The 26469-nt window shown below is 34.8% G+C and overlaps 1 protein-coding gene across 1 annotated transcript in view; it reads right to left on the bottom strand.

The window, feature by feature from the left end:
- Positions 1-3002: 3002 nt before the first annotated feature.
- LOC150095249 (protein FAM135A) overlaps positions 3003-26469 on the bottom strand; it is a 455287-nt gene continuing 431820 nt past the window's right edge. The window contains exons 20-21 of the mRNA XM_090409881.1: positions 7359-7475; positions 3003-3367 (exon numbers count right to left, since the gene is read on the bottom strand). Coding sequence (XP_090266007.1) covers positions 3162-3367; positions 7359-7475 — 323 coding nt within the window. The 3' untranslated portion in view covers positions 3003-3161. The remainder of the gene's footprint in view (positions 3368-7358; positions 7476-26469) is intronic.

Here is a 26469-nt window from a genome sequence, read left to right as displayed (position 1 = left end):
CTACCTACAACTATTAACTACAGCAGAAGTTACATCTGTGCTGCATCGTACGAACACAATGACAACTTAAAATCATTCAAGATCCCCATTTCTGTGATGTGGTTACACAAACTTGGAAACTTACTTTAAATTAATTATTTATATATATATATATATATATAAATCAGCCTGGTTAATTTCATGTAAATGGAACTGGAAAATATAATCAAAATTTATAAATTAGTTTCTTTATCACTGTAGGATAGTTTCATTTCATGGACAAGCACCAAATTGGTTTTAATACAACAAAATGCACACAATTTTTCCCTTGATTTATTATTAACTGTATAGAATAATATGCACATTTGATGTGTATCAAATGTTCTTCAATTTTAAAAACTATTATAATTATGGACGCATCTTTCTTCATCAAAAATATAACAACTTCATTCCTGATTCTGTTTTCTACCAACCCCACAAAACAATGTTTTCATATATTTGGCAGCATACTGTTATACAGCTTGGTGTTGAAGAAAATTTCCATGGAACTATGTAGGAGATGAGACCATTCTTTTTCAAACACTCAGTGAAGATAGAATTATCTTCTATCTTCACACTATCAATCATTATATAGCCAATGACCAACTGCTCAATGAACTTTTTTTAATTTACAACTTATGAGATTGCAGCAATTCCATATAGTCACTTACAAAGTGAAAAGCAGAAGTAAAGTCCAGTGTTTATTCATTTTTTTTTAATTTTAAAAAAGTTTAAAAATTAGTACATATTTCTGAAGTGTTCCTAGTTTTTATTTTAATCAGACTAGAATAGTTGATTTGAAATAATATATTACTTAAAAAATAAAATAAATTAATATGCACAAAATTACAAACAATGGCTTTATTTGTCTTTATTGTTTTTAAAAAAAAGTACTGAGTGGTCAACTTCTGAGATAAATAAATGTATATCAATAGAATAAAAAAAATAAACCAGTTCTTCAACTTGTTTCTTTTTTTGTTGCATAATACAAAAATTTCTCTCTTAATTTGATTTTTACCAAATATTGTCTTTAGAGATTTTCTATAGCGGTGTTCTCAAACTAAGAGCAGCAAGAAGATAAGAGGTGGACTACAACCTTGACTGGTTTCTAATTTTTCAGGTTATTAGCCTTCATGCCAGCTATCTAACCTTAAAAACTTCAATTTTTATTGCAGATTTTGCAGAACTGATATATATATATATATATATATATTTGAAATTTCTTGTGATTTAGACATTAAAAAGTTTGAGAAACACCTCTATAGGAATAACTCTTTTATTGTATCATAATGAATGCTTAGATACAAATAAAGGACAATTATATATCCATATCTTATAATTATTAATGAAGTAGGATAAAAAATATTTTCCAACCAAACAGGAAAAAATAATGTTTCTATTAAGAAACTGGTACTCTGGCTTTTCCATAAGTTGCCTTGATAATAAACTACTTAGAAGATACAATTCCAGAGAGGGAGGTCATTTTATCTTTTATTAATGTTAAGAATTTAACTAAGCAGTCAGTGAAATTCTAAAGGTAAGCTTCTTAGATTAATCATTATATATAAAATGTGGTTCTTCAAGAATTGTGTTGTGTAAGTAGCAAAATACTGAAGAAAACTTGTAACAAGCTCATCATACCAAAAACTTGGGTTTATCAGTGCTAACATTTGCACTGCTTGAATGGAAAATGCATGTAATTATCCACTATCACACTGAACCTTTAACTATTGTATTTTAGATTTTTAATATGTATTCTCCTTAAATATTAAAATAAAGCAACCATTAATAGAATAAGATGGATTTACTTCAAAAAAGAATTCTTGAGAAAGGAGAACATTTAGCCATAAACAAAATGGATCTTATAAATTAGATTTTATACTCCTTATTTGCTTCATCGCGTGTGTGTGTGTGTGTGTGTGTGTGTGTGTGTGTGTGTGTGTGTGTGTGTGTGTGTGTGTGTGTGTGTGTGTGTGTGTGTGTGTGTGTGTACACACATACATACATAGTATAAAGTTTCCCATTAACAAATTAACAAGCACCATAAATTCATTTTGGGAGTTGCTACAAATCAGTAACTCTGTATATATGTACTATGTAACATGTACATAGATTCTTAAAAGGATGTATGAAAAAACTAACTTCTTGGTCAATCTGCTTCTTTAATCTGATAAAAGCAGAAACTAATATAGTAAAGTGGGAAATGCACACACAGTGATGTTATAAAGGGGTTCTGATTTATGAAGTAAACAAAGAAATGATTCTTCACACTAATAATGAAATCCTATAAGTGACTCATTATTCATAAAAAGTGGACCCAAAATATGCATAAGAGTTTGGTATTCTGTGACCAGTATAGAATAAATTGTACCGTTCTTTGATTATTTCGATAACTTGATATAGGAACAATGGTGATTATGAATATAGTACACATAAATAAATAAATATAACAAGTGTGCTAAACAACAGTTTGTGACATTAAGTTCAAGGTTTTTCATAAAAGGAGTTCAGGCAGATCAGTGAAAGACATCATGACTGTACAAGCCGCCAGCAAATATCTTGGCAGGAATATTTGGTCAGGTCACACCATCTAAAAAAAGCTAGGAGATAACCTGTTGTCTAACAGTATATATTTTCCTCTCTCTCTCTTTCTCACTCTTTTTAAATCACAACACTACGCAGTATACAAGCAGTGGAATGGCACATTGTCAACAAAAACATTGACACACATATATAGTCAACAAAGAGTTTACAATATATATATATATATATATATATATATATATATATATATATATATATATATATATATATACTGTATACACATACATATATATATTATATGTATATACTACACACACACACGCACTCACACATGCGCACACACATACATATATATATACATACATACATATAAAATTGTATATTCCTAACTGTAGAATCAGTTGCTTTCCCCAGAATAATGACATCCATAATACAGGATGTTCTCTAATATATTCATGTTTATTCACAAAACACATTAAGTTCAACAATTTTCACTGTGCCTGAAAAACTGGCATCTGGCTGCCACTGAAGTTTCTATGTCAAAATTTTCTAGTAAGTTATGAACACTTGGTAGATTATCACAACCTATATCTTCAAACCTAGGAGAAGTACCTGAGTCCACATACACACATGAATTTCTCAATAAAAAGTTCAGAGTCCAGGACAGCAATATGAGCTGCTCTGCCAATCAGGGAATTGGCACTGCTGGGAAGAGCATGATGAACATCATAACGTAAAAGGGAAATCTCTGGCTTCTTCAGAAGTGGTTGAAGTAGATTCATTACCATTTCACGATATACAAGCCCTTCAAAGGTAAATGGGAAAATTAAATAAACTGTGTGTGTGCATATGTATATACAAAATAAACAGGCAATTTTAAATATACCAATAATAAGAAACTGGTTTAGACTATGGACTGTATTTATATGTATGCCTCCATTATAAAAAAAAAAAACAATATTATAGAGAATTTACTTATCATGACAAATTATCAAAAAGCTCTGCCAAAATTCTGCACTATTAAAAGGAAACTCACTATAGTTAAATAATCCCTAACATTTCTTTTGGCTCTAGAGTTCCTATAGTCAGCAGCTGACTATATTTCTTAAGAACTGATTATTACATTTTTAGTTCTAGCTTTTCTAAGCTAAATACTACATAATATGTAGTGTTAGCAGCAAGCTTAGCCATTCTTTAAGCATTGCAAACTACATACAGCAGATCTGTGGTTATTTAAGGCAAAAGGATAAAGATGCATCTTGATAAATGCTGAATTTTTTTAATATGAAATGTAGGAATGCATCAGTGTAGGAATGTTGTTTGCATCCAGAGTACTAAGCTACCCAAAAAAAAATATATATAAGTTTGATTCTAGTTGATGACCAGAGGAACTTTTTCTAAGTCTTTCATTGACTGGTTCCTAAGTATAGTTATCTCACATGGGCAAATAGGATTTTTTTCTCTGGGAAACTTGGGTTTTTAATCCAGCATCACAAATGACTGTAAAACTCACATTACAAAATAATAAGGGTTAGGGTTTAGGACCATGAGGTGGCAGCAGTTGTTCTGCCTGAAAACATAATTTACACACAAGAATATATATTTAGGTATGACATTGCCTCATACTAAAAATGGTTAGAAATTCCAATATGGGTAGGTCATATAATATTAATAATTGTAAAGAATTTTACAAAGCATACCAATAAGCAATAAAATATTACTAAAATGCTATGCATATAAAACTATACAACTGCAAAATCCCTAAATAAAGAATTTCTTATGTACTGCATTATTTTTAATATGTAAAATAGTTGTTAAATATCATAATCAAACTTATGTTTTGCCTATGTTTTCTTCCTTTTGTATATCTTCATAACATCCTCAATTCTTTTTATTTACAATAAACTTAGTTAATATAATTAACGGCTATTTTAGCCTGTTTTTTGGTTTAGGAGTGTCCCTTATATTTAATACATTGGCTAACATAACTCAAAAGGGGTTATATATATTAATTTAGGACATTATGGGCGAGTGTAGAAGGCAATTATGGCAGAATAAAAAATGTTGAAAAATTATGTACATACCTTGATTTTGGTTTAAAGATGCCTTCTAAATCCAAGCTCTTGTTCCCATGTTCTTTCCCTCTCCCCCCCCCCCCTTCCACAAGAGCTTGGATTTAGAAGGCATCTTTAAACCAAAATCAAGGTATGTACATAATTTTTCAACATTTTTTATTCTGCCATAATTGCCTTCTACACTCACCCGTAATGTCCTAAATTATATATATATATATACCCCTTTTGAGTTATGTTAGCCAATGTATTAAATATAAGGGACACTCCTAAACAAAAACAGGCTAAAATAGCCTGTTTAATTATATTAATAGTGTTTTAGAGGAGTAGCATGGGAATTTCCCAGAAATTATACCTAATAAACTTAGTTTTAAATACATTGCTTAAACATCCAGGAATGGCCTACATGATTATTTGCAATCATGAAATAAAATGGACATCACTTTTATTAAAATCCTTAAAACAAAGATTAAAAATATAGCGTCTAACAAAAAAATAGAAAAAATATAACAATATATTTAAAAAAAAGAGATTAAAATGGAAGGAGTTAATTCAATTCTGAATAAATAAGTCAATGATACTCTAACTTTTCATCCTCAGTTCATGATAGAATTTTGGGTTTATTTTGTAGTTTTTACATTGACGGTTTAACATGTTCAGTGCTACTGACACTTTCAAGTGTCAGTAGCACTGAACATGTGCTACTGACCTGTCATAAATTCGTATATTCTATTATAAATTAGTGGCAGTCAATGTGTTAAAGAGTTTATTAAGAGTTACTGCATTAACTTGTTATACATATCACACAAACATCAGAACCTAGTGTTTGTGAAATTGGTTCCATGTTTATTGAATCCCATACAAAAAAAATCACACTTTTTGAGTGAGTTTCCATCCTATAGTGTTTCTCCAGCATTTTTCAACCTAGTTTCTTCTTTGGCTACTCACTGTATATGAAAAAAGACTGGCTTTTTATCTTGAAATTTCTTTGATCAGTATATTTCAAGGAGCTATTCTTTTGCCTATGTTTTCTTCCTTTTGTATATCTTCATAACATCCTCAATAGCAAGAAAGCATTTAATAGAAACAGAAAAGCTGATTTTTTACAATATATAAACAAATAAATGGCATGAACAAAGATGGAATAAAGATTGTAAAATATTTATTTACTTAATTACTGTTTTTTTTTGTTTGTTTTTTCATATAGTATAATCATATATACAACTCTAGAGAGAGAGAATTAGCAATTTTGCAAGTTACACCAATCCCCATTCTGGATAAAAAAGTATCAATGTCATCTTCACAGACAAGTATCAGTAAATCATAAACAGCCACAGGTGAATAGCAGAGGAGTAACAATCTCATAGACTGTAGATGAAATTTACATTAAGGTGAACAGCACAGAGAACATTTTTTCTGGATTCCAATATTTTTCTCAAGCTCATAATAGCATCTATATAGGAGTTCTGATCTATCCTATTTAACTAGATGTGTGGAGGATTGGTCGTCGTCAGATCAGCAGGGTCAAGAGTATGACTGGATAGAGCTGAGGTTCTGAATTTATCATAAGTGATATCTCCAACATGGTCTTCCATACAAAGTTCTATAAATTGGTTTGTCCATAACAATGGACACTACATTCAAATCAAATACAGCACACAACTGACTGCTTTAAGCTGTTATGTTGTGGTTTTACCAGGCAAAGCAAGAATCAAGGTTTGGTTAAAGGTATAAATGTGGTTCAGATCTTATATTTCTAGAGAATTTTTACTAACTTGGTTGTAATGGTGCTGATATATGGGAGAAAAATACAACCTATCATTTCATTATTATCTTCAACACAGCATGCTGGTGTACTGAACAGGAGTTTATTATTGTTATTATTACGTAACACCTCCAGGGAGTCCAAAGACTCATCGAGGGAGGGCACCTACTCTACAACTCTCCATCACTACAACTAACTGCAACTACACCAATGCCATCTACTGCCTACCACCACCACTAGTATTTTCCACAGACAATCATAAACATCCATGCCCATGGCAGGATTCGAACTCACAGCCTTTTGGCTGGAGAGTGGATATGCTAACCACTCAGCCAAGTTTAGAACGAATCTTTTTATGATATCCATTTTTCCAAAAAAGTCATTAAAATAAACTAATTCTTTGGTAATTTCTTCATCATTGCTAATGAGAGTGTGGGAACAGGTTCCCAATGTTGAAATGTTTATCTGACAAGCAAGTATGTTTTAATATCCAGAAAGAGAACACACCAATATTATTATTATTATTATTACACAAGACCCCAATGGAGTCAAAGACTCACCTGGGAGGTCCTTTTATCATACACACAGCACATCATTTACAACTATGGTCCCCCCTCCCCCCGTTTCCATTAGCTAACTTTTATATGGAACACTGAAAACAAAATACTTACCACAGTTGCATACAAGCCTGTTGTGTGATTATGCTTTGTTGATTGTAAATATATATCTTAATTATTTTGATGCATTCTCCCCCCCCCCCTCTTTTTAACCATAGGAGGCAACTATATAACCTATTAGTTTCTTATCAGTTTGCCACAGTTCAACATTTCATTAGCCTGTATGTTTTTTGTGTGCGTATATATTTCTGATGATGACATTGCTATAAAAGCTGAAATGTTAATTAATAATTTCAAAGTTAACTGTTGATGAAAAGTTAATTCAATTAATTCTGAACATACCCTGGAGAGATGAATCTTTAATGGCAGGCTTACACAGCTCAATTCTAGCTGAGTGTAGGGGAACATAACGGTCTTGGGAAGAGCCAAAAAGAAGAACATTACGAAAATATTCCAGCCCTGCAAAAATGGCATTCAATTAAATAATCAAATCAATTTATGAAAAAAGGATGAAATCCAAGTATTGATTGATATATCTCTTCTGAAACTATTTTCAATAAATTAAATTATAAAGTATTCACCAAAAACATTATTACTACCACAAACCCCCAAGGAGTCAGGGACTAACAGAGGGAGACAACATATCATCCACACCAATTATCATACTTTTTCTTGTATTCATTCACACTACTAATCAGATTCCTAGTCTGATTAGTTTCTTCTAGTATATAATCCCAACAATATAATAAGTCAAGGTATATCTAAACACACAGAAGTGACTAACCATTCTGGCCTTTTCAAACCATTTTGCAAGTACATTAATGTAAAGACTGAATAACAATGAACAAAGGATATCTCTGGATTATGCCACTGGTCACCTTAAATCTTGCAGACTCTCCATACACCACTTCTTGGTATCTGTCAGCCAGCCATCCTTTTATCCAAACAAACAATTTAGTCTTTTTTTTTTTTTTAATGTTGAGCCCATGCACAAGAGGTTGATCGGTCAACCAATAGTACATTAGTACTGTGTATGGGTGGTGGATTGAGAAAGAAGGTACTTGTTCACATTTGATTTAAATGACTGTATTTTATATTCCCTGGGGAACACAACAAGGGGAAGACTGTTCCACAGCACAGCAGGTGCAGGGATGAAGGAGGAGGAGAAGAAACTTGTTCTGTGGGTTTCAAGGTGCACTATGAAGGGATGTTGAGCAGCAGCTGCACATGTTCCAATGAGCTTAGTACTAAGTGAGGGAATTATTGATGTTATTTCAAATGAACATTTTCCATGGAAATATTTGTAGAATACACATAGTGCAGAGACCGATCGTCTGTGTGAAAGTGGGGGGGGGGGGGAGAGTGAGTTGGTAAGAGATGGGTCATTAATAAGTTTGATTGCTCTCCTCTATATTGAGGGAATTTTTGGGATCCCACTCCATACGTGAGAGCAGTACTCGATAGTTGGGTGAATTTTTGATTTGTATAAGGTTAACAGCTGTTCAGGGGTGAATTAACATCTTGAGTGAAAGAGAAATTCTAATTTTTTTGAAGCTGAGGATGCAATAGTTGATGTATTTATGCCAGAAGTGGCTTGATGTCAGGGTAATTCCAAGAAGGGAAATCTCCAATTATCTGGAAATTTGGGTGTTGTCAAAAATAATACTGAGAGAAAATGGTTCTGAGAAATAAGACAGTACTGGGTCTTATTAGCATTGAAATTGACTAGGTTTTCTGAACACTATTCGAGGATGGCTCAGAGATCAGAATTGAGGGCAGTGATGGTTGATGTTTTGTGGGTTGAAGTGAGTTGTGTGGAGTAAGGTTTATAAGAAAGGGAGAACTCCCCTACTTACAACCTATCTAAATACCTCTCATTCTTTTTAAAAAAACTATCTGGAACTTCCTTTTTTCATATAAAAAATTCAGCTGATTTTGTGTCCAAAATCAAAGACATCAAACTCAACAAATCAGATTTAATGGCAAGTTTCAATATAGTTTCTCTCTTCACAAATGTACCTACTCAAGAAGTCCTCCATCTTCTCCAGAACAAACTATCCAAGAAATTCTTTTCCTTATTTCTCACTGTATAAATTCAGGATCCTTCAAATATGAAAACAAGATTTATAAACAGAACTCAGGATTGGCTCAGTCTGCTCTCTCCGATTCTTGCAGACATATTTCTTAAGGATTTTTAAGAAAATGCAATTAATTCCTCGACTCTTAAACCCAAAATATGGTATTGTTATATAGACGATGTATTCCTCATCTGGGAACACAGTGTCAACAACCTCAATTTTTTTCTAGACCACCTTAACAAGTTTCATGAGAAAATCAATTTTACCTACAAACTGGAATCCAACAACTGTCTCCCCTTTCTGGACTTGAAACTTACGAGATGCGCTGAAAATATCAAAATCTCAATTTTTAGAAAACCCACACATACAGACAGATACCTTCATGCTTCTTCCTATCACTACCCACTGCAAAAATTTGGTATTATTTCAACCCTGGCACATCAAGCCAGATCTTTACTAACCGATGAAACAGAAATTGAAAATGAACTCCATTTACTAAAAAGGACTTTTGTTAACAGTGGTTTCTCTCTTAATAAGATTGATAAATTTTTCTCTTTCCATCGCTCAACTGCTATTGAAGATTCTTCTCCCCCAAGAGTTTTTATATCGTTGCCATACATCAGCTCTCTCTCCCCCCAAAACTGGCAAAAATTCTTTAGAAATTCAACATTAGAACTTGCTTCACTATGTTTCCAAAACTTTGCTCCATACTAAGTAGACCTAAAGTGAAACATCTTCCTATTCAATATCCAGGAGTCTACAAGATTTTGTGTGAATGTGGCAAACCACATTATGGCCAGACAACTAAATCCATCCTTTTACATATGGAAGAACACCAAAGAGACATATCCTACAATAGGACCAGGGCCAGCGCTCTCTCTAGCCATGTTCTCTTCTCTATCGAATCGGATGAAGGCTGCCAACACCTCGTAGACTGGCCGCAAACTTGTAATATCCATGTGTGTTATGATGAACTCTAAAGAAAGATTATCGAATCTAGAGAAATTATTATTATTACGGGAGACTCCAGGGAGTCCTTAGACTCATCGAGGGAGGCCTTAAACATCATGTTCACACAACTATTCGACATTCTCACAGTATCTATCATACCTTGCCTTGAACTCACTCACTGTCATAGCACCCACAACAGACTCTGGCAGCTTATTCTACTCATTTACCACTCTAAAAGTAAAGAACCCAGCTCTAACACCCTTGCTAACCACACTCTTGCCCAGCTTCCATAGATGTCCCCTAGTTCTCCCACCACCAGTCCTAATCTCAAAAATATCCTCTGAATTAATCCTATAGAAACCCTTCAGCAATTTGAATGTCTCAATCATATCTCCCTTTTTCCACCTATCAATCAATTTCTGCAACTCACAAATCTTCAAACTGTTCTCATAAGGTTCATTCCATAGACCTGCTATCATCTTGGTCACTCACCTCTGGATCCTCTTCACCTCCTCCACATCAAGAAGAAAAATAGGTGACCAAATCTGGGCATAGTAGTCGAGATGAAGTCTTATCAAGGCTCGGTACAGAGGTACAATAACTTGCTTGTCTCTGCTCGTCAAAGTATTTTTCAACAACCAAGTGAGTTGATGAGCTGATTTAGCCACTTTTGCAATGTGTCCCCTAAACTTCATCTCCCTATCTACCAACATTCCCAAGTCCCTGACCTCATCAATTTCCTGGAGTACAGTTCCACCAATGTGATATACTGCTGCTAATCTTTTCACCCCAAAATGCATAACCTTACATTTTGTCACATTAAATTGACATCCATTCTCCTTAGCCCAGAACTCCAATCTATCCAAATCATCTTTACAAGGTTTTGACATCTTCTGCATTCACTATTGCCCTACCCAACTTTGCGTCATCAGCGAACAAATGAACTGTTCCTCTTAGATCCTTCCCTATATCGTTAATGAACAAATTAAACAGCAATGGTCCAAGAACAGAACCCTGCGGCACACCACTAGTCACAGGTCGTCTTTTGGACTCTACTTCTGAATAAACTACTCTCTGATATCTCTCCATCAACCATCCACCTATCCATCTCACCAACCCTATATCCATTCCCATATGTTGCAGTTTACGGATTAGAATTCCATGTGGTATCCTGTCAAAGGCCTTAGCCAGGCCCAGCAGTATCATTGTAAACCCATTACCCTTATCCAGTTCAGCCATTGCTGTGTTATAAAACTTGAGCAAGTTACTGAGGCATGATCTACCCTTCACAAAGACATGCTGTCCCCCATACAATATCTCATTGTCATCAATCCATTCCTGTATTTTTCCCTTGACTACTTTCTCCAAGACGTTGACAACGACTCCTGATATGCTGATCGGACGGTAATTTGCAACAGTAGTCTTGGATCCTCCTTTATGCAGTGGAACTATTTTCCCCTCTTTCCACACCTTCGGGACTAAACCAGACCCGAGACTCAGATTTAAACAGCATGGTTAAGGGCACTGATAATTCTTTATCCGTTTCACGTAAGACCCGTGCTGGTATACCATCCAATCCCACAGATGTATTCACATTAAGGTTCTGTAATAGACTATTCACCTCCACTTCATTCATCATAATTCCTGTATAAACTAATGGTTCCTTCATTCATTCAATGTCACCACCTGGATGAATATACTCTTGCAAAGTACTCGCTCAGTAATTCCACTATATCAACTGACTCAGTGACCTCCTTACCATCGGCATTCCTTAAAATCATTCTGCTGCGTACAGTTTTTTTTTTTTTGCTTGCAGCATATTGAAAAAACTGTTTGTGATTCTCTTTAGCTTGCATAGCTAGTTTCCTTTCATAATCCGCTTTTGCTTTTTTTACCACACTCGTTAGCCTTCTGGCCTGCACTTTACACCGTTCGTGTGCCTGCAGGTCACCTTTCTCTTTAAATTTCCTCCACAGTTGTTTCTTTTTTTTGCAGCTCAAGCTTAATGGTGTTATTCATCCATTTAACCCTCTACTTATTTTACTATTCAGACCCTAGGTATACAGTCAGCCATAACCTCCTGCAAATGCTCCTTGACCACTTCCCATGCCCTATCAACATTCAGCCTTTGCAGTTTTACATGTCATGGCACCGAACCAAGCAATCTCCTAAGCTTGTCATACTTGCCAGCACGTCAATTCCACATATACCCTGTCTTAATCAAAAATTCCACACCTTTAGCCACCTCCCAGGTCAAGACCTTACGATCACTCTCACCAATAGGTGGCAACATGGTCATTCATTACAGTCAAATTCTCAGATGCTATTACCAGGTCAAGCACTCTTAAACCCTTAGTATTTTCAATTACATGCTGTCTCAGATAGTTATCCGTTAATAATTGAATAAAATCCATTTCCTTCCTCACGTGTCCTCTCCTCCTTCCAATCAATGTTACCATAGTTGAAAATCCTCCATAATAATTACCCTCCTTCCACTCATTTCATCAATTTGCTTATGCATACTATCTCCACCATCTATTCCATCACCTGGTCTATAGCAACACCCAACTGTATATTTTGTTCTGCCAGTCTCAATCTCACACCAAATAGCCTCAAATGAGCTCTTTTCACTATCCTGCAATACAACTTCAATTCTCCTTGGCTGCAGTTCATCAGCTATCATCAATAACGCTCTCCCCCCATTTTATTCTCTCTGTCCCTCCTAAACACACTATAACCCACACATTCTATCCCACAAACTATATCTTCCGTCAGCCATGTTTCACTAATGCCAATAACCTGTGGCCAAGAAGAGCCAACCGAGGCCAAAAATTCTTCCTTCTTGTTCCTAATACTCCTGACATTAGTATACATGAAATGCAGAGGTCCCTTTGTCCCACCCTTATCTTGATGTATTGTTCGATTCATCCCATATTAACAACAGCCTAAGCTACAATGTTTCTGATGCACACATTGCCACTGTCCCGTATTGGTGCACTCGTGACAGCTCACGTACATTGTCAACTTCAATTGGAACTCCAGCAAGCATTCCTGTTTTAAAATGTACTATTGTGTTTTATACTAGATCTGTTGATGTAATTTTATCACTCTGTTATTTTATATAATTCTTTGCCCGTGAATAAATCAACCTGAAGAAGTTGATTTATTCAATGAAACTAGTAGTATCTTAACATTAAATCTTTTCTTTTTCATTCTCGGTATATAGTCATTCAAACTAATTTTTTATACATATATACATAGGTGACATAGGACAGGAGTCAGTTCTGGTGCAAGAACCTTCAGGACAATTGGATGAATGCCATCAGGGCCAGGAGATTTTTTTGTGTCTAATTTGGACAGTATTTTACTGATCTCTTTCTGGCAAAAGGACATAGTCGGCATTGTATGTTGTTGGGCAACTGGAATGATTGGGGACATTTGCCATTGTCAATTATGCATGTTGGAAGCAAAGTGTGAGGCCAGGAGATTGGCCTTTTCTGTAGGCGATGATGCAATGGAGCCATCTGATTCCACTGCATCATCTATGATAAGGGTGGGAACAGTGTTGGGTAGAAGTTACGACTGATTGTTTTGGTGAGAGACCAAAAGGCTCGGCTGCCATTTGGACAGGCTGCTAATTTCCTGCTTTTTGCTCTTTTGAACTCTGTTTTGGAAGCATTAATTGTTTTTTTTTTTTTTGCATTTATTTCAGGATTGGGTATAAGTTCTAGAGGAAGATGGAGTTCTTGATTTGAGCCAGTAGTATGTTTGGTTTTTCATTTGTACAGCCTTCGCGCATCTTTTGGAAAACCAGGTTTAGTTAGGGTTCGAGTACCACAGGGAATGCATGTTTCCATGCCAGTGAGGATTACTTTGGTTACAAGTTCATTGCACGTATTTGGGTTGGAAGGTCGGAAGCAATAATCATAACCATTCTTCTGATAATTTGATGTCTTCTTTTAGTGCTTTTCCGGAAAGTTCAAAATAATGGCATTGAATTTTTTTATTTTTGGCCTCCATCGAATCGTGACTGTTGATGTGATTAGGTCACTGAGTTCATTCATGGAAAGGGTGTACTTGCGTAGCGGCACTGATTGTCAGTTGATTCAAACTTGGTTTCTAGTGCTCGTATTTTGGAGGAAAGAGTTTCATTCATAGCACTGATGTGCTGTTTGAGATTTTCAATTCATTTGCCTAAGTTTGGGAGCTGTTTTACATACGGGAGGCACCGCGAACAGAAATAGGGCTGGTTAAGGTCGATATATATCTTGTGCGCTGACTCGTCCATTTTTGTGCAGGAAACATGTATCCAGTAGCAACAGCACTCACACTTTATACCCCCTTTTTTTTATAACTGATATCAATTTTACAGCTGCGGCACTTTGTGGGTTTGTCAGCAATCAACAGCGCTACGCTAGTGAGACACGGGGTGCTTGTTCATCATTGGCTTTTGTTGCCGCCATCTTTGCTTCACATGGTAGGCATAGTGAGCAATTGCATGTGGCTGGATTTTAGATCAAAATATAACTAATTTGATGCATTAAAAGTACTCACAGGTTGTGCTGAAGTCATTGGCTCCTTAGTGCCCACTGTTAAGATTTCCGTTTGATGTTTATTTTGGATGGGAAACTCTTGCAGTAGCGATAAATGCTGAAGCACTGGTTTATAGTAGCTTACTCATCACAGATACAACCTAATCACCAAACAGACACCAATCTAATCCCATATTTTATGTAACAGCCTTTCATGCTGTTCTTCCTTGTGCTGAGATTCAAATTATACAGCTGGGTTAATGGCACAGCAAGTTCAGCTGAACACTCTTTTAGCATCTGCGCTGATTTCTCAGATTTGGCACTGGTGAATTTTTATTCAGTTTATGCAAAAGCTCTACTACTTACATGAAATTCTCCTTTAATTTTTAAATAACCAAGTTTAAATCAACTGTTCTACCTTATTTCAAGTGGTGTGAAAAATGTCCAGGTTTGGCTCCTTAGTGCCAAAAGTTTAGATTCAGATTATCTAAACATTAGCCAACCGACAATACTAACTACATGTTTGCAACCTTATGTGGGTGGGATGCACATTAAAGAGGAGATGTGTAGTTTTCACAACACTTGCAATATGTCCTGAACTTCAAGCCTCTAGTCCAATCACCTCTTCATTCTTCACCATCTGCCTCTTAGAGCATCCATCAATGCAGATGCAGTTTTGCATTTTTGCACATCGAAGTGCAATACTTTGCATGCTATTAGCATTAAAAAAAAAAAAAAAACTCCACTCATATGTTCAATCTAAAATCTTTTTTTAACTAGGAGGAAGACTAATGATAAGACTGCTCAGGCCAAGTTTTTTTTTTTTCCCAAAGTTTTTTGATAGCTACACGAGTGAGCATGTAGCCTTTAAGATTGTTGGGAGGCTTATTTGCATTCTTTTGTGTGATTGCAGCTTATGATAAATGAAGGCAAAATGGCAGTGAGAGAATGAGAAGTACACACCACGTGTAGCATGAAGATCGAATTTAATGAGCTGCATAATGTTTTGAAGATGGTTCAATGTCACGAGTATAGTATGTATGTGTGTGTGGGAGAGTGTGAAGGAAAGAATGTGTTTGTGTAGCGACTGAATGCAGAATGTAAAGTAATAGCTAGGAGGGTGAACAAGAGAATATGACTGAGTACAGAAGGAACAAAAGTAAGCGTGATTTTGGAATGAAGCAAGCATGAATGACAGAAAGAATGTGAGCATCACTGCTGTTGTACAAAATAAGGTATGATGCTGGAATGCAAGACTTGAAAAATGAGATGATTAAGATGAAAAATGAGATGAGATATTTGCAAAACGAGATCAGACATTTGGTGGATAAGAATGGAAGGGTATGAAAGAATAAAATGAAAGATAGCAGAGAAAGAGGTGGCAAATAACTCAAGAATAGCTGGCATTCTTGGAGATGATGATTTCATTACTAAAGATATGTTGGATATGAGAAGCATATGAGAGAATTAGTGGTGGTTGTGGGAATAAGGAGTTAGTGAATGGTAATAAATGATTTGATTGGGAACAGGGAGAATGTGAGGATAGATATCAGGAGACTACCAAGGAGAGTGAAAGACAATAGTGTAGTAGGAAAGGTAGTTGGTGTGTTCTCTAAGTAGGACAAGGATAAGCTGAAATGGCAAGCAAAAATAATGAATGGAACTGTATAAAAGATAGATTGCATTCAAATGGTTTTAATGTGAATCAACTCAAGAGAAGTTACTATAAGAAGCGTACTGAGTGATACCGTGATTGTAGAAGGTATGTGGAGGAGGAACTGATGGTGAATGAGCAGGAAGAATATGAAGAATTAAGTAAACCCGATGTTAATAAGGTAGTAGGACCTTTCAGTATATTGCCACATGTCTAAAAGGAAGGCTCTCAGAGAACTGGAAAGAGGATGAAATTGTACCACTTTGTAAAAGGGTGATGAGGCTGAACATAATAAGCCTGTCACTGAGTCTGTAGTTGTGGTCAATATGATGGAGAGATTGTGAGGGCTAGGATTCAGAAATGGGTTCATAATAGCAGTTTTTCTGAGGGTCAGAATGGGTTTATTAAATGGAGGTCATATTTTAGCAATCTGCTTATGTACTATAAGGTGAAAAATTCTCTGAAAAAACAAAAGATATATATATATATATATATATATATACAGTACTGGTTGGAAAGACCAGGGTTTGAATTCTGTCTATGATGGGAGGAATCTTTATCAGGGCTTTTCAGTCAAAGGTGAGTTAGCCAGCATATGGAAGTGGAGGGTTTTTCCACCCAGAAACTTGGGATTTTTGATTAGGAAAAATAGACTTGTCTGCCTGTCTTGAGGGACAAAAAGGCCCCAAGTTTCTGGGAGGGAAAAAAAAAAAAACCACCTTCATATGAGACTGGGCTAACTCCTCTTTAACTGAAAAGCCCCGATAAAGGTTCCTTGCATTATAGATGGGATTCAAACTCAGGTCTTTCCAACCAAAGGGCTCATCAAAACCAACCAAGTACAGAGGCTTGTATACAATGGCATGTTTAGATTTTTCAAAGACCTTTCATAGACTGTCACATGACAAACTGGTAACTGAAATGGAACAGACAGTGTTGGATTATAGATTAGGGAGTTGGAGAGGTGACTGGATGTTGGACAGATTCAGTAAGTTTGTGTATATAACCACAGTGCATATCGATCATATTCTGTATAATGCAAGGTGGCAATGGTGTGTGTGTCATTATCAAATTGATGATATATATACTCTCAAAGAATACTGTGAGAGTACTACATGAAAAGTTTACATCACAAACTTCCCATTTATAATTTCCCTCCAAATAAGTATTATCTGTTAAGATTATAATACTGTTAAACTCTATACTTTGGTCTTCTAAGTATCAAATCCATCTAGATACTGGTCTTCCTGTGGGTCTTTTTCCTGCTATTCTTGCATCAAACTGTTTTGCTAACTTTTCTTCTTCCATTCTGATGCGGCCATGGTACTTGAGATTAGATCTGCTCACAAATTCCTGAATGCCAGCCATCTCAAGTTCATTCATAATATCTTCATTTGTAATATGATTCTTCAAATGATGCCTTCTGATGCCTCTGTGGTCTCAAAGTCTTTGATCGAGCAACTTGTTTCTAATCCAGCTCTTAGATCCATAAGTTAAAAACAATGTCTTGTATATAGCTAGCTTTGTGTTTTAACTAATTCTCTCTTATTTCATATAATTTTTTGTGTTCATTCCCCAACATACCATTATTATTATTATTTGCCACCTCCAGGGAGTGCAAAGAGTCATCGATCTTTGCTAAAATCTTGTCTAAATAGCTGAAATATTTTATTTATTCTATAGGTTTCCTATTCAGAATGCAGTCGATGTTTTCATTGTTCCTGTCTTATTTTCAGAGTATCTTTTCAGTGCTGATTTTTTATGACAAATTTGTTAGAGAAATTATTCAGTTTAGTTAAGGAATCTTGCAGACCTGTACTAAATTTATTTAAGAGTATAAGATCACCAACATAACAGAGTGAGCTGAGATTAACATCTCCAATTTTTTATACCAGGTTGAATGCCACTTTCCTCTTATGATCCTCCTTATACATCAAACCATTTCCCTTTACCTCCTTCAATGCTAACTATTGACTTACAACTTAAATATAGACTATGAACTGCTCGATATAATGTCTCATTTACATCATATAATTATAGCGTTTTAATTATCGCAAGTAACTATCTCTCAGTAAGTGTATAAATTCCATTTCCTTCTGATGCCAGGTGATCTTTCCTCCTTCCAGTCTATATCTCCAAAACGAAGGACATGGCTTGAAGATATAAGATCACGGACAGGATCACATGGCTATGCAGAAACAAAAAGGAAAGCCACCAACAGAGAGAACTGGAAGGACATGGTGCTGCACCCTCTCACTGAGGAAACTACATGAAGAAGAAGAATGATAGACAAAACCTAGAAATGGTCCAAAAGGTTAAAACTCACTTTTTCATCAGGGAGGCTAGTTCCGGAGTTGTAATACTTTTCATATAGTGTGTTGAATTTTTTAGAGTTTTTTTACTAATTAGAAAAGCTTTCTTGAAACTGTTGTAAATCAACTAATCTAGAAGTGTCCATAAGATGCTCTCTATGTTATTAGAAATAACTTCAAAAAGTCGGAAGCATGAAAGATCTATTCTGTTAAGTTCAACTGTTACGTGTTGTATTCTTTCATGTAGTAGGGCCAGGAATGCCTTAGTATATATATTCTTTTCGCTATTCTTGAGTGGAATTGTTCTTTGAATGTTAAAAACTTGGGAATAATGTTAAAGTTTCTGCATCTTTTTAAGAAAGTTAGATTGTTTAGAAGTCTAGCTTTTTTACATTTGAGTTTCTCAAAATAACGTACCTTTTGCTTCATATCATTCATCGAGTTTGTTCATTGTTTAGGTTATATTTGGTCATTCAAACATATAATTAAATTGTAATATATTGACCATGATTTATAAACATCTAATACTAACAAGTTTTGCTGATAGGGCAGTCTAGCTTCTTCAGGGCTTATAATGGTAAGAGAAAAAACTCAAAGTAGCTAGTGCAGAGAAAATGGAGTAACACTATCATATAAATTAAACATTAAAACAGAACGTATAACATTACACGCATGAAGCATGTTGTGTTAGTCACTGTTATGAGAGCACGTTCTGTAGTTTTGAGCGAAATTAAATTCTGGCAGACTAAGTGATCTTATTAAGGTTTTCCATATGTCAGCTATTATCATTCCCTGGTTTCTGTTAAGATTTTCTCCAGAACGGAGGACTACAATGGCTTCTTTGAAATTTCTGCAACGTAAATCTTCTTCTAGGTAAGGCATGGAGCTGCTATCCCAATCAATGGTATGGTTAGTAATCACGAAATGATGGGCTAGACCTGAGTTGTCTGTTCTGTTGTTATTAACATCTCCTATATGTCTTTTTTTTGGGGATTTCGAGGCTTCTTGACTTCTGTCCTATATTGTTTAAACCACAAGAAAATGGGATGTTGTACACTCCAGTGTGTTTGAAAAAGGATTAATGTCTTTTGGCGATCTTAAAATGTGACGGACAGTCTTGACCAATTTGAATGCAACTGATGTTGAAAGGTTTAAAACGTTTTGTGATCTTCTCAGATACTGTACCTGCATAAGGAATAACTAAGGATGAACTGTATTGAGTGATGGTAGTAGGTTGTTGTTGTTGTTGCAGGGGGAGGGGTTCTATGAAGAATCTTGTTGATTAGATTCTTTGGATAGCCATTTTTTATTAATGTCTCGGATATATGTGTAATTTCATCAGAGTTCTTTTACTTCTGAGATGGTGTTCATAGCTCTACTTTTGAGCATATGTATTATGCTGAGCTTCTGAGAAATATGGTAAGTTGACTTGAAATGAAAGTAGCATCCAGTGTGTGTTGGTTTGCAGTAGACAGTTAATTTGATATGTCCATCTGCTAGTTTGTTGATAAATCCATAAAAGGTAGTCTATTATCTTTTTCCAGTTCCAAAGTGAATTGTATTTTTTGATGAAAAGAATTAATTTTAGTTAAAAAGTCTAAAAAGAGCTGTTTTTGTGTCCCTCCAAATTGTGAAGACATCGTCTACATACCTCCACCACACTAAATGTTTTCTGTCTAATTTTGAGAGGATGTCTGTTTCTAGCTTTTCCATGAACAGATCTGCACAGGGCGGCAAGAGGGGACTGCCCATAGTTAAGCCATTTAGTTGCTCATATATCGTTTCATTCCATTTTAAATAATTAGATTTAAGACAGTGACGAAAAGGTGAGCCGTATCTTCAGGGAAGAGATTGTATAGGATACTGATAACTTCTTCTACTGGGATGTTGGTAAATAAAGATACCACATCCAAGCTAGCCAGAATGTCTGTCTTTAAGATCGAGATGTTTTTAAATTTTTCAATAAAGTGCTTTGAATTCTTAATGTAAGTGTCTGATTTTCTGATATGTCCTTTTAGTAAGTTGGAGAGGTGCTTGGACAATAAATATGTGGGAGCATTTCTTTCATAAATGATCAGGCATAGTGGAACTCCACTTTTGTGGACTTTTGGGGCTCCATACAATTGTGGGTCAATGGGTGTAGTGACTTCAGATTCCATTGCAAGTCTATAGACCAACTAGTCATGTTCCGTAATAAGTTGTTTGTGTCCTTGTGGTTTTTCCATGTTGGGTCTGACTCTAATATGCGATACATTGATGGGTCTGATAATAATTCTGCAATCTTGTAGTCCTCCGTTCTAGAGAAAATCTTAACAGAAGCCAGGGAATGATAATAGCTGACCTATGGAAAACCTTAATAAGATCACTTAGTCTGCCAGAATATAATTTCGCTCAAAAGTACAGAACGTGCTCTCATAACAGTGACTAACACAACATGCTCCATGCATGTAATGTTACGCGTTCTGTTTTAATGTCTAATTTATATGATAGTGCTACTCCATTTTCTCTGTATTAGCTACTTTGTTTTTTCTTTTACTGTTATAAGCCCTGAAGAAGCTGGACAGCCCCATTGGCAAAACTTGTTGGTATTAGATGCTTATAAATCATGGTCAATTAAAGATCAATATATTATAATTTAATTATGTTTGAATGACCAAATATAACCTAAACAATGAACAGACTCGGTGATATGAAGTAAAAGGCAAATTATTTTGAGAAACTCAAATGTAAAAAAGCTAGACTTCTAAATCATCTAACTTTCTTAAAAAGATGCAGAAACTTTAACATTATTCCCAAGTTTTTAACATTCAAAGAACATTTCGCTCAAGAAGAGTGAAAAGAATATATACTAAGGCATCCCTGGCCCTACTAGATGAAAGAATACAACACGTAACAGTTGAACTTAACAGAATAGACCTTTCATGCTTCCGACTTTTTGAAGTTATTTCTAATAACATAGAGAGCAATTTATGGACACTTCTAGATAAGATGATTTAACAACAGTTTCAACAAAGCTTTTCTAATTAGTAAAAAAACTCAAATCAAAAACCTAGAAATACACTCCAAAGTAACAAAACCATGGAATAATTACTGAAGACTGGACAGAGAATGAAGGGAGATTTTCTTGTCTCTCTTTATTAAAAAGCTGTTCAATTGCATTATACTGCATATACTGACGTATGGTGCTAAAACATGAGAGAAATATTCTGGGTGTTACAAAATAAATAAAAAATCAGGCATTAGACAGGTCACAAAAACCGATGTTATTCAAAAAGTCAAACAATTAAAATGGAACTGGGCTGGTTGTGTAGCTGGGATGAAAGTCCCCCCCTCCTCATCCATGAAAAGTTGAAATCCTATAGTATATTAATACTGTTGGCAGGCCAGGGAATATTTTTAACATTTTATTTATTTTTTATATTTTTAAATTTTACTTTTATAGTCTGGAAACAGCTCCAGACACCACACATGGAACTTTTTCAGGACACTTCAGGCCTCCAATAAGTGATCCCAGAGAGAGTAAAACATCTAGAGGGAAACAGAGGAAGTGAAGCAATGAGGTTATGGGAATAGCAGAAAATAATACAATGAGGATGGCCTGAGAGAGAGAGAGAGAGAGAGACAGGAAGAGAACAGAGAGAGGGAAAGAGGTGTTTGCCCAACAGTGAGATACAACTGGATGATACCATCATCATCTAAAGACTAGTTACAATATTTAGATTTGATCCATGTTTACCAAGCACCCTGCAGCTAACAGAACATTACTACCATGAATAGGCAGATGAGGAGAAAGAATAAATTTGTTAACACTGGATAAGACCGGTAGATTGTGCTCTTATGTGTTGGGTTATTTCCAATTATGCAAATCATTTAAGGCATTTAAGGCCAGAGTGTTATGTTTGTTAACTGTGTGTATTCTTCTGGTCAAATTGCCTGTTTTTGTGAGATTAGAAACCCTGCAAGCTCTTTATGAGACTGGTATCTCACCAGCTAGCTCATGCATAAGTATTTGTAAACAGAAATAACTACATCATTATAAATGATGTTTAGATTAATATCATAAAGATTATTTATGTTAATAATAATATTTATGATATTATAATAATCCTGCATTGCGTGAATTCTGAAAATCTCATTCTGGCTTAAATAAAAATGTTATAAGTGTATTTATTTTTATTATTACATATGCATCTCCCTGGAGTTTGAAGACTCATCTTGGGAGATCCACACTAGTCATTATTCAAACAAAACATTAGTATACATCTTTCATGAGCTCACTTGTTGATAAAACACTCAACTGCTCTGGCTGATATACCATCTAATCATATGTCAGTATTTGCATTGAGCTTCTTCAGGGGGAACTGCTGATTATAGCAGAAGAATTGCAGCCAAAAAGAGTATTTCAACTGCTTCTGTCACCATGCCCATCATCAGCGCTCATTATCATAATTGGATTTTTCCTTCTTTAACAAGTTCATCACCCTGATGCCTGTGCTGCCTCTTACTGCTTGTAAGCTTGCAGTTCCGCATTTTCTTTATTTTTTGCAGCTCCTGCTTAATGATCATACTCATTCATCTAAACTCTACAGATTTATCTTCCTGACATTGGATATTCAGTTACTTAGGTATGATATTACATCCTTCAGATCCCCCCCCCCTCCCCAAATCATTTATGTGTAGTGAAACATGCTAATTTGTTGATATATGTCATCAAAATTGTTTTATGCACCACTGATATACCAGCAACTAGCTATATATTTTGCCCTGTTAATCTCTATTTTATACTAGATCACATAAAATATACACTGCCTGTTTTCCACATTTCTGTCTATTTTCATGGTAACCTCATACTCTTTTTGGCTGCAATTCTTCTGCTATAATCAGCAGTTCCCCCTTCCCTCCAACAAAGCCTATTCTCTCTGAAAATGTTATGATAGAGCAATAACATAAATTCTCAGTCTCAGTGTTTCCCCCCCCCCCTTTTTTTTTTTTTTTTTTTTTTTTTTTTTTAACTAGTTGTCTCCAACCACAGACAAAAATTTCAGTGTTCTTAATATATTGAGAAGTTGAGCCTATCAATTCTGAATAATTTAGCCAAATATTTAAACATGAGACTTAAAGAACAACAATGAAATCAGTAGAATATCATGTTCAATCCTAGTCATTCTGAACATAAATCCTGGCCACAACCTATCAACTTGTTACTCAACTATGCACCAACATGCAGTGAATAGTTTTAAACAATGCCAATCCTTTCTTAGACTAATGACAGTTTACAGCATTACAGTGTATCTTTGCACCAGGGGCGGCTCGTGCATAGGCACTGCGGAACTGAAGCACCTCCAATTTTTCTCAATATATAAATGCATTTATTAAAATATTTATATTTGCTTGTAATATTTAATTTTATCATTAACAATCCTATGCAATTCTTTTATTTTGTATAAAAATAATAAAAATCCATCTTGTAGCGCTTATGAGGGCGAAGGACGTTAGCAGCACCGTGTTTACCACAGTGTCATATTGCTACGCACGCAAGCATATACACGTCATAGTGAGATGCAAGCTATTAGCGTAATGCGGCACTTTCCGTCGTACAGTTCCACTGTTGATTATATGCAGTTTGGGCCAGTAGTAGAGTGTTCGTAGTGCTTATTGTGTTTGCTCTGTCTCTTAAAATATTTGGACATTACAATTAAAGGATTTAATTGTAATGTCCAAAAACTGTAAATTTTATTTTATTTTTAAGTAATTTTGAATTATAATAAACTGTATAATTTTATCAATAATGAACAATATTTTTTCATATTAAATTTTTTAAAAAATTTTTACCATAATTTTGATATTTTATCCAAACACGTATACACTGTACTTACAGTGTGTATGTATAATTTGAAAGTTGCAGCATTCCACAATTTTCTGTTACAGAAAACAGTTTATTAACAGTTAACAGGCTGGGTGATACAGAATATATAGGTTCTCACAGCCAAAGTAGCCCCACCTTCGTGTAATATGGGCTATCATTTCCAAAAATAAAGGGTCTGGTGAGGCATGTATTGTTGTTTTCAAAACATATTTTCTCAATTAAATCTCTAGGGTGATTAGTGTTATCATGCTGTGAAACACTATCACCACGTTTATGGTTGGCATTAACTGGCGATTGCCATATTCAAATTTATTTCTTCACCTTGGCAAGTATAATTTACTTTGTAACAAAAAAAAAAAAAAGTCATTGTCATATCTCATCTCTAGAGTAGTTTAAGTCCTCTTCTTTTCTTATTACATACACTGAAGATGCAGTGGATAGTCCCACTGCAAATTCAGTGGGTAGTGACCTGCTAGACAACACTCTACACTGTAATTATCTAACTAGAGAACCAGTATCTACTCAATTCGATAACAAAGTTTCCACAGGAAGCTGCAGAGAGTACAAATACTGCTGCTTGCTTACTTATTCGGCTAGGTTATGCCAGGAGTCTGAGTATAACTGTTGTAGCCATAATTGGAGGCTGGGCACACGTTATGTGGGAGTTGTGTCCACAAATCCTTCACTCCTATTGCATGATCTGTGTTCTATATATTTTCTAAATATTTCACTATCATAAAAGACAGAACAAAAAATTATAGTCCTTGTGGTTAAAAAAATCTCCATTAAATCCAACAAAAAAAAATGTAAAGAAATATCAAAAATGCATCAAAAAATCGCAAAAATCAATAAAAATATACTCATTACAATAAAATTCCATATAAAAACACTTCTACATAAGACTTTGCCAACATAAAACCAAAGTCAATGATCTGCATCATTATTACAGACAAAAAAAACCTGACTGCCTATAATGGCATTCTCTATGACTACAACTCATCTAAATTTTCCACATTATATAATGCATGATGACTTCCATAAGAGCAGAATATATGCATTTGCAAGATCTGATATCCATGCCAAAATTTATCAGAACAGAATTATCCTTTACATGATCTACTTTGGCTCAAAATTTCCTTGCCTTATTTTGTCAACTTCATTTGCTGTCGTAATTCTGATAACTATTCAGATCTGTTGAATACTTATGTGTGAGAGTCAATCATATAGTCTGATTACTCACTGTTTAGTGAGATAATCTTCCTCTGAGATTTCAATGTCCAGAATTTTGATTAGCTTCTATCAATCAAACTTACTTTCCTTTAGTGTTACATAGTGATCAGCATTCATTTTACACAAATTATGGACTCTACAACCATATTATAAATAATTATTTTAATTTCCCGACATTTCGACCTTCATATTAAGGTCATCATCTGAAGTATACATACATACATACATACATACATACATATATATATATATATATATATATATATATATATATACACATACATACATATATATATATATATATATATATATATATATACACACACACACACACACAGAGGCAAGCTAAATTGCATTTCACACTATGCTGAAGAGACAATGATTTGATCAACAGTTATTTTACTGGCCTGACATCTAGTGAAAATAAAATAAAATTACAATAAATAAGAAATAAAATAAAATAACTACATCAAAGTTGTATTCTATTTAAGACATCAGAGAAACATTCTTTCATATAGATAGTTTTGTTACAGTAGAAATGATGCCCTAATTTAACATGACAACTGTTATATTAGATTAAAGATCCTGGATTACCTATTGTCTTATTTATAATTAACTCTTAGGGAGAAAGGTTAAGTGGGTAGAATATGTGCCTTCCATATTCTTGGGATTTTTAGACCATCATTATTGTTAAGATTTGGGTGGTTGATAAGAATCTCACAGGCCTCCTTAAATTTAAGTTCATACCATGTTTTGGTGTGATGTGATGGTGTGATGTTCTTACCATGTTTGGTGTGATAAAAACACACAACACTTTGGAAACAAAATCA

The sequence above is a fragment of the Typopeltis vanoorti genome, chromosome 20, assembly GCF_054136105.1.
Source record: "Typopeltis vanoorti isolate ZY-2024b chromosome 20, IOZ_Tvanoo_1.0, whole genome shotgun sequence".
Lineage (NCBI taxonomy): Eukaryota > Metazoa > Arthropoda > Arachnida > Uropygi > Thelyphonidae > Typopeltis > Typopeltis vanoorti.
This window is presented reverse-complemented; position numbering and strand designations above follow the sequence as displayed.